The 10,000-nt window shown below is 43.0% G+C and overlaps 1 protein-coding gene across 1 annotated transcript in view; it reads left to right on the top strand.

Annotated features, from left to right (window-relative positions):
- The window catches only part of LOC145394364 (small G protein signaling modulator 2-like), a 186,205-nt gene that overhangs the window by 88,178 nt on the left and 88,027 nt on the right, over window positions 1-10,000 (top strand). The window contains exon 4 of the mRNA XM_080268236.1: window positions 750-912. Within this exon, the coding sequence (XP_080124362.1) occupies window positions 750-912 (163 nt within the window). The remainder of the gene's footprint in view (window positions 1-749; window positions 913-10,000) is intronic.

The following is a 10,000-nucleotide window of genomic DNA, read 5'->3' as shown; positions in this document are numbered from 1 at the left end:
GCACCCAAGTCATGTATGTTCAGTATGTATACCCTTTTTATGTATACCTTATGTACACCAGGGCCTTTATTCGCACCGGTTAAGGAAGCCCCCTAACACCTTTTCCTAAGCGATTTATTTTGCTTAATATATTTACTATCCTCTGTGCCACATAAATCCTTCCAAAATCGCCCTACTCTGCATAAATAACGTACCAAAGGATATGAACCACCCCTATCAAAAAATAGATAAATGTAATAAAAATAAATCACTAAGGAAGAGGTGTTAGGGAACTTCCTTAACGGACGGAATACGAACCCAGAACACATTTTTCTTTCCATTTTACAGGGGCGGTGGATGCCTGTCTCTAGCACAGGTAAAAAATAAATCGCTTAGAAAGAGATGTTAGGGAGCTTCCTTAACCGACGGGAAAACGAACCCTGGAAACATTCTCTCTCTCTCTCTCTCTCTCTCTCTCTCTCTTTCATTTTACATTAGGGGGCGGTGGATCTCACAGTGGCAAAAACAATAAAAATAAATCGCTAAAGAAAAGGTGTTAGGGAGCCTCCTTAACTGACGGGAATGCGAACCCAGGACACAAATTTCTCTACATTTCTGCAGGGGCGGTAGAAGCCTGTCTCTAACACTGGTAGAAAATTAATCGCATAGGAAGAGGTGTTAAAAATAAATCGCTAAGAAAGAGGTGTTAGGGAGCTTCCTTAACCGACTGGAAAGCGAACCCAAGACACATTTTTCTCTCCTTTTTCCAGGTGCGGTGGAGGCCTGTCTCTCACACGGGCTCAAGCGGCGCACCTTAGGCCTGTTCAAGACGTCCTCCACCACAGCGCTTATACACAAGGTCGGCAAGTCGTTCCAGCCAGCAGCCACCGTGTCCAAGATTGTGCAGGATATAGAGTCGACGGATGCTACAAGGTGAGTGAGGAACAGAGGGGGAGATAGAACGTAGAAAGGAGATAGAAAAGGGGAGATAGAACGTAGAAAGATATAGAGAAGGGATAGAAAAAGAGAGATAGGACGTTGACAGACAGAAGGGATAGAAAACGTGAGACAAGTCGTTCCAGCCAGCAGTCACCGTGTCCAGGATTGTGCAGGATATATATTCCACGGATGCTACGAGGTGAGTGAGGAACAGAAAGGGAGATAGAACGTAGAAAGGAGATAGAAAAGGGGAGATAGAACGTAGAAAGGAGATAGAAAAGGGGGAGATAGAACGTAGAAAGATATAGAAAAGGGAAGATAGAACGTAGGAAAACAGAAAAAGGGATAGAAAAGGTGGATATAGGACGTTGACAGACAGAATGGGATAGAAAATGGAGATAGGACGTTGACAGAGAAGAAGGGATAGAAAAGGGAAGATAGAACGTAAGAAAACAGAAAAAAGGTATCGAAAAGGGAGGACAGAACGTAGAAAGATATAGAAAAGGGCTACAGAAGGGGGCGATAGGACGTAGGCAAAGAGAAAAAGGTATAGAAAAGGAGAGATAGAACGTTGACAGACAGAAGGGATAGAAAAGGGAAGATAGAACTCAGAAAGATATAGAAAAGGGGGAGCTAGGGCGTAGAAAGACAAACAAATGGATAGAAAAGGGAAGATAGAATGTAGGGAGACAGGAAAGTGATAGGGAAGAGAAACTAAAACGTAAAAAGAGATAAAAGCGATAAAAAGGGGGGAAATCGAACGCAGAGACAGAAAAACGATAAAAAAAAGGGAAGGTAGAGCGTAGTAAGACAGAGAAAAGTGATATACAGAAGGGAGATAGAAGGTAGAAAGACAGGAAAGTGATAAAAAAAGGGAAGGTAGAGCGTAGTAAGACAGAGAAAAGTGATATACAGAAGGGAGATAGAAGGTAGAAAGACAGGAAAGTGATAAAAAAGGGAAGACAGAACGTAGACAGATTGAGAAGAATGATATACAGAAGGGAAATAGAACGTAGAAAGACAGGAAAGTGATAAAAAGGGGAAGATAGGACGTAGAAAGTCACAGAAAGACAGACAAGTGATAAGGGCAGGGAACTAGAAGACAGGAAGACATAAAAGAAAACAAAAGGGAAGTAGAACGTAGAAAGAGAGAGAATTGATAAGAGTAGGGAAATAGAACATAGAGAGGCAGGAAATTGGTAAAAATAATAGAAAATTGAATGTAGAAAGACAAAGAACTATTAAAAAGGGGGATAGCAGAACGTAGGAAATTAGAAAAGTGATAAGGGAAAGGAACTAGAAGATAGGAAGACAGAAGAGTGATAAAAGAAGGGAAGATAGAGCGTAGAAAGACAGAAGAGTGATAAGAAAATAGAAAAGTGATAGGGGGAGGGAAAGCAGAAAGTAGAAAGCCTTAGGAACGTGATAATAACGAGGGAAAATAGAAAGTAGAGAGACATGGCATCGAGGGACGTGGAGAGAAAAGTAGGAAAGAGGATTAGTAAAGTTAAAGTTGGAGGATAAGGAGAAAAAGAAGAGAAGTGGGACTAAGTAGGATGGAAAAGGAGACACGTTGGTGAAGACAGAACCACAAAAAGCTTTAAAGATATTGCGTTATAGTGAGTCCAAGGATGCAACGACGTGAGGCAAGGGGACTTTGAAGGGACTTAGGAGATCCTGTAGAAGGGGACTTAGAGGGGGACCTAAAAGGGGACGTAGAGGGGGACCTAACAGGGGACGTAGAGGGGGACCTAAAAGGGGACTTGGAGGGGGACTTAAAAGGTGACTTGGAGGGGAATTTAAAAGGGGACTTGAAGTGGGACTTAAAAGGGGACTTGGAGGAGGACTTGAAGGGGGACTTAAAAGGGGACTTGGAGGGATACTTAAAGGGACTTGGATGGGGACTTAAAAAGGGACTTGAAGGGGGACTTGGAGGGATACTTAAAGGGACTTGGAGGGGGACTTAAAAGGGACTTGGAGGGGGACCTAAAAGGGGACTTGGAAGAGGACTTAAAAGGGGACTTGGAGGGGGACTTAAAGGGGGACTTGGAGGGGGACTTAAAGGGGGACTTAAAAGGGGACTTGGAGGGGGACTTAGAAGGGGACTTGGAGGGGGACTTAAAAGGGGATATGGAGGGGGATAGGGGGACTGAAAAGGGGACTTGGAGGGGGATTTAAAAGGGGAGTTGGAGGGGGACTTAAAAGGGGACATATTGAGGGCCCGTATTCTCGTCGGTTAAGGAAGCTCCATAACACCTTTCCCTAAGCGATTTATTTGGCTTATCATACCTTTCTGTTCTGTCAGCTAAATCCTTCCAACATCACCGTACGCTGGATAGACAATACAAAAATTGATATCAACCAGCCATGTCCAAAAATAAATCGCTAAGGAAGAGGTTGTAGGGAGCCTCCTTATACCCGACGACAGTACGGACCAAGGGGTAGCTGTACTCCTTTCACCTTAACTTGGTCCAAATGCTTGCCCTTTTGCGACTTATTTCACGCTTGTCAGTGCCAGAAAAAGATAATATACTATAGCTCTACATCCCGTCCATAGCACTTCTTCGTGACTGCGTACTCTAGTATTATTGTTATAACTCAGTATTCAAGATGGAGAGCTGTCATTTTAGGCCAAGTGAGTGTGAAAGGAGTGTAGTACCAACCCCCTGACTACACTGTTTAGAAGAGGACGGGAGGAGGGAAGAAAGGGGGAGGAAAGGGAGAAGAAAAAACGAGAATGGAGAAAGAGGAAAATAAAAAAAAAGGAAAGAAAAAAAATGGAGATGTGGGATCAGATCGAAGAGAGAAAAGAGTAGAAGAAAGAACTGAGAAGGGAGAGAGAGAGAGAGAGAGAGAACACAGAGGGCTTGGAAAGGAAGGCGAGAAAAAAGAGAAGAGAGTTGGAAAATGAGGTAATGAAACAGGGAAAAGAAAAGGAAGGTAGGAGGGAGGAATGAGAGAGAGAGAGAGAGATTTAGACAGCAGCAATATTTCTAAGACAGGACAGGATATGGAGTGTATGGGTGCCAGGAGAGAGAGAGACAGACAGACAGACGGATAGACAGAGAGAGAGAGACAGACAGATAGATTGAACACAGCGAAACAGCACCCCCCCTCCTCCATCCCACCCATTACACCACTATACCCCTTCCCCCCCCCCCGTCTAATACCCCTACCCCTTATGGCTTTTTTTTCTTTTCTTTCTTTTTTTTTAAATTTCTCTTCTAATTTCGAGAGGACGGAGGTCTTTCAAAAACTTGGCTATTCTCATAAGATTTTTCGTGGCAGTGTACCCTTAAGGATGATTGTGTGTGTGTGTGTGTGTGTGTGTGTGTGTGTGTGTGTATATATTCCCCTCTCTCTCTCTCTCTCTCTCTCTCTCGGTGTGTGTGTGTATGTATGTATGTATGTGTGTGTGTGTGTGTGTGTGTGTGTGTGTGTGTGTGTGTGTGTGTGTTATAGAAATCCCTAACCCTTACAGCTCAATTGATGGCCAAGTGTAGTCAGATTGGAGAGGTTGATTTGACTAGTAACCAAGGAGACGATGAAAACAAAACGACTAGAGTGAGAGGCTTGTATGTAAAGGGCAAAATACTGCGTGGAGAGAGAGAAATGAGGATGGAGAATGAGAGACTGACTAGGAGAGTGTTTGAGTCAATTGGAGGGAAGGATGGGAAGGGGGAGATGAGGATTTGAGATGGAGGGGTGGGGTGTATATGAGAGAGAGGGGGGAGTTGGGGAGAGGTCAGACTGATGGCGCAGGACAGGAGGACATGGAGGCGATTCGTTTCCGTCTCCCCATTTCGGGATTAAGGTATGTGGATATAGACAGATAGATAGATAGTTAAAAGGGTTGATAGATGGATAGATAGGTAAATGGAAGGATAGATAGATAGGTAGATAGATAAATGGATGGATAGATAGGTAGAAAAAAGAGACAGATAGATAGATAGTTAATGGATGGATAGATAGATTGGTAGAGGTGGGTGAATGTGTGGATGGACGGATATATATATATATAGAGAGAGAGAGATATGGATAGATAGATAAATAAATAGATGCATAAACAGACCGATAGATACATAGATAGATAGAAATTTTTGGCCAGTCCTTTCTTTCTCTCGACTAATATTATAAAAAATGAAATAACTTTGTTTCATGACGAAGTAAGTTTGCGTAAAACTTTAAATTTAGGCCGTGTTATAGCTTTGGAGAGAGAGAGAGTTTAGGCCGTGTTATAACTTTGGAGAGAGAGAGAGAGAGAGAGAGAGAGAGAGAGAGAGAGCACAAAAAAGAATGGACAGATATGGAGAGGCACATACATAGATTGATAGAGAGAGAGAGAGAGAGAGAGAGCACCAAAAAGAATGGACAGATATGGAGAGGCACATACATAGATAGATAGATAGATAGAGAGAGAGAGAGAGAGCACAAACAAATAAATGGACAGAGACGGAAAAGCATAAATAGAGTGAGAGAGAGAGACCAAAGAAAGAAACGGAAAAGCACAGAGAGAGAGAGAGAGAGAGAGTCAATTACACTGAGCAAGAAAGCCTTTATACAAGTTCAATATTTTATTTGACTCACAGAAGCAGCCTGGCCTCAAAGGGATAAAGGCTGTCTCAGTTAATTTAAAGCGACTCTCTCTCTCTCTCTCTCTCTATGTATGTATGTATGTATGTGTGTGTGTGTGTGTGTGTGTGTGTGTGTGTGTGTGTGTGTTTATCTGTCCGTCTGTCTTAGCAAAATAACTCAAACAGCCTTAATATGACCTGAACCCAGTTTGATGGAAGTGTTAAGGGTTAGGCAAGGATGACGTCATTCGATTTTGAGAGTAAGCAGTCAAAGGTCAAGGTCACAGAGTAGGGTCAAATATTAGGCCCTTAGCCCGGTTGGACAGTCAAAGTGTTAGCAAGAGGCCTGTATTCTCTTTGGTTAAGGAAATTCCCTAACGCCTATTCCTAAGCGATTTATTTTGTTTATTACTCCTTACTCCCGTCTGCGCGCTAGGGAGTTAGCTAAAGGTCTGTATTTTCCGTGGTTAAGGAAACTCCCCAACACCTATTCCTTAGGGATTTATTATCCGTCCCCGCCCCGGAGGGGCTCGGGGACGGGTATTATTTTCACTCGGTGTGTCAGTTTGTCTGTCTGTCTCTCTGTCTGTCCGTCAACAACTTTACGCGAAAACTACAGGTGCGATATTGGCTAAAAATGCTGGGATGATGGGCTGTGACCTTCTGATCACCTGATTAAATTTTTGACCAAACCGGGCAAAGGCCTGGGCTGTAGGCCCCAAGAATGTAAAAAGGGAAAAATCTTTTTTTCGCCATAACTCCTTTGAAATTCGTCATATCGACATAAAACCAAAACGTAAAGGTGCATCTTTCAAATCTGCATCCTATAACATGCCTCATTACATCAGGGGGGTTACCCCCCGGTAAGCGGTGGGGAGGGGTCAGTGTCAGGTGGGTCGGGCCTAATATTTCAAATGGGCATAAAATCGTCAATTTTCACCCGATTTACTCCAAATTTTATATGACATCTTTGACTAGATATCCTGTTGTCTTTATATATGTCAGCACTAAATTGACTGCCGGGGACGGGTTTGCTGTGCCTTGACACCGCTTCTTGTTTTGCTTATTACTCCTTACTATCTTCTTCAGTATCCTAGGGAGTTAGGTAAAGGTCTGTATAAACTCTGGTTAAAGAAATTCCCTAACACCTATTACTAAGCGATTTATTTTGCTTATTTCCCGTCCTATCGTCTTGTGTCATTTAAATCGTTCCAGTATCACCATACTCAGAACAAAAGACGTATCCAAAAAGAAATCGCTGAGGAAAAGGTGCTAGAGAGAGAGAGAGAGTGAGTGAGTGAGTGAGTGAGATAATGCGTGCCAATTCTCCTTCGTCTTGACATACCTTAAATTGTGACATGAAAACGAATAATTGAACTCCAAGGGCTTACATGAGAGGCTACAGGAAGTATTGGGGAAGAGATCAGAGAGAGAGAGAGAAAGAGAGACTTGGAATGAGAAAACAGAAAGTAAGGAGGTAGAGATGGACAGTAAATAAGAGAGAGAGAAAGGGAGCGAGAGAGAGAGAGAGAGAGAGAGAGAGAGAGAGAGAGAGAGAGAGAAATACATGGAATTAGAAGACTTAAAACAGTGAGAGAGAGAGAGAGAGAGAGAGAGAGAGAGAGAGAATGAGAATGTGATGAAGATAGGAGGATGAAGAGGGGAGAGGAGAAAGAATGAACGTGGAAGTAGGAAGTGGAGGAGGGGAGAGAGAGAGAGAGGAGGATATTGGGTTGAAACAGGGGATAGATAGATAGACAGATGGATAGATATATAGATAGATAGGATGGACCAATAGATGGATGGATGCATAGATAGATAGAATGAGAGAGAGAAGCGGGGGGAGATGAGTAGGTAGGATGGGAAAGAAGGTAAGGAGAGAGCAAAAGAGGAGAAGGAAGAATAATGCGAAATGAAAGGAAGAGAGAGAGAGAGAGAGAGAGAGGTAGTAAACACGTAGGTAGGTAGGTGGGTAGGTAAATTGGTAGTTAGGTAGGTAGATGGGTAGGTAAATAAGCAGGTAGGTAGGTGGGTGGGTAGGTAGGTAGGTAGGTAGATGAGTAGGTAAATAAGCAGGTAAGTAGGTGGGTAGGTAGGTAGGTACGGAGGGAGAAAGTGTAAACAAGGAGTGAGTTAGATAGTAGAGAGGGAATGAGAGAGAAAGAGAGAGGGAGAGAAGTAGATAGGGAGGAAAGTAGGGAGAGAATCATGTTGTGTAGTCGATTGAAAAAGGATCTGTTTAAGTTATTGGGTCCCTTTAGCAGAGAGAGAGAGGGAGAGGGAGGGGGAGAGAGAGAGAGAGAAATTCTTGGAATGAGAAAAGACAGAAAGCAAGGAGGAAGAGATGAATAGACATTATGAATTGAGAAAAATAAGGAGAGAGAGAGAGTATAATTATCAACAACACTCTCTTCACTTACACCAGGCGTAAAATTACCATCCCTCCCTCTTGAGCTGTAGCAAGAAATAAACACTAGAAATATGATGCTAGTCACGAAGAAGTGCCATGGAAAGTTCAAAAATCTGGGCCAACTTAAAATGAGTGACCTATAGACGCCTCTCACAACTGCAATACTACATCGTGGTGGCGTGAATTTCCAATGGGCCTTTAGTTATGAGGTGGGAATGAGTCTCCTTGGTTACTAGTCAAATCCACCCTCCAGTTTGGCTACACCTGGCCATCAACTGAGCTGGAAGGTGTTAGGGGTCATGTCAGGTGGGAAAAAAGGTGAGTATAGAAGAGTGCCACTTGAGATAGATAGATAGAAGGACGGGCATAAGAAGATAGATAGATAGATAGATGGGTGAGCGGATGAATAGGTATAGGTAAGTAGATAAATAGATAGATACAAACCTACTTGCCTATGTACCGACCTACCTACTGTACATACACACATACATTCATACATACTGTACATTTATACATACAATCATTCATTCATACATACATACATACATATAATAAGAAAGAATATGACCAGCCATGGAAGGGACAGAGAGAGAGAGAGAGAGAGAGAGAGTTAAAAGGAAAAGTGAGATAAAAATAATGAAGGGATGAGGGAAGAAGGACGTGTGTAGGAGGGCGTTAAAGAGAAGAGAGAGAGAGAGAGAGAGAGAGAGAGCAAATAAGTGAATTAATGAATTTGTGTAGGAGTGACTGAGTGAGAAGTGAAAGAGTGAATGAATGGGAGTAAGAGAGGAGTGAGTAAGTGAAAGAGACTAAACAAGCGGTGGCAAGGCACAGCAAACCCGACCCCGGCAGTCATTTTAGTGCTGACGTATTAACACAACAGGATATCTAGTCAAAGATGTCACATATCAATTTTGGAGTAAATCGGGTGATAATTGACGATTTTATGCCCATTTGAAATTTTAGGCCCGACCCACCTGACACTGACCCCCCTACCGCTAACTGAGGGGTGACCCCCTTGATGTCATGAAGTATGTTATAGGATGCCGATTTGAAAGATGCACCTTTACGTTTTGGTTTTATGTCGATATGACGAATTTGAAAAGAGTTATGGCGAAAAACGATTTTTTTTTTTTTTACATTTTACATTTTTTGGGCCTACAGCCTGAGCCTTTGCCCAATTTTGCCCCAAATTTAATCAGGTGGTCAGGTCATAGCCCATCATCCGTGTGATTTTAGTGAAAATCGCACCAGTAGTTTTCGCGTGGTTGTTAACAGACAGACAGACAAACAAACAAGCAAACAAACTGAGTGAAAACAATACCCCTCCCCCATTCCCTCCAGGGCGGGGACGGGTAATGAATGAGAGTGAGAATGAATGAGGCTGCGAGAAAGAGAGTGAGCGAGGGAATGAGTGGATTAAAGAAAGTGAGTATAAGAATGACTGAATGAGAGAGAGAGAGAGAGAGAATAAGTGAGCAAGAGAGAGAGTGGGAGAATGAATGACAGTGGGAGAAAGAGAGCGAGGGAGCCGGTGGTATTTAGAGAAAGTGAGTGAGTGGGAGGCAGTGCGAGGTGGTGGTATTTGGAGAGAGAGGGAGGGAGGGAGAGAGAGAGAGAGAGAGAAATTTACGTATATAACTTTAAAGTATTTTTTTTTTTATCTGAGACAAAAGTGAGAGACTGGAGGTAAAAATGAGAGAGAGAGAGAGAGAGAGAGAGAGAGAGAGAGAGAGAGAGAGAGAGAGAGAATGTCCTGTTGTGTCACTCCAGAAATAGTCCAGAGGTGAGGTTCGAGAGAGAGAGAGAGAGAGAGAGAGAGAGAGAAAGAGAGAGAGAGAGAGAAAGAGAGAGAGAGTAGATAAACAAGGAGGCAAGAAGATAGGAATGTAGGCAGATAGATAGGTTGGTAGGTTGGTATGTCAGTAGGTTAGTAGGAAGGTAGGTAGGTAAGTAAGCAGGTAGGCAGGTAGGTAAATAAGTAGGTAGGATGGCAGGAAGATAGGTAGGTATATGGCTGGGTAGGGAGGTTTGGTAGGGAGGTAGGTAGGTAGAAACGAAGAGAGAGAGAGAGAGAAGGCAGACTCGTGGGAGAAGG

This window comes from Coenobita brevimanus, chromosome 27, assembly GCF_032717465.1.
Source record: "Coenobita brevimanus isolate Jiangsu-jjx chromosome 27, ASM3271746v2, whole genome shotgun sequence".
Classification (NCBI taxonomy): Eukaryota; Metazoa; Arthropoda; class Malacostraca; order Decapoda; family Coenobitidae; genus Coenobita; species Coenobita brevimanus.
This window is presented reverse-complemented; position numbering and strand designations above follow the sequence as displayed.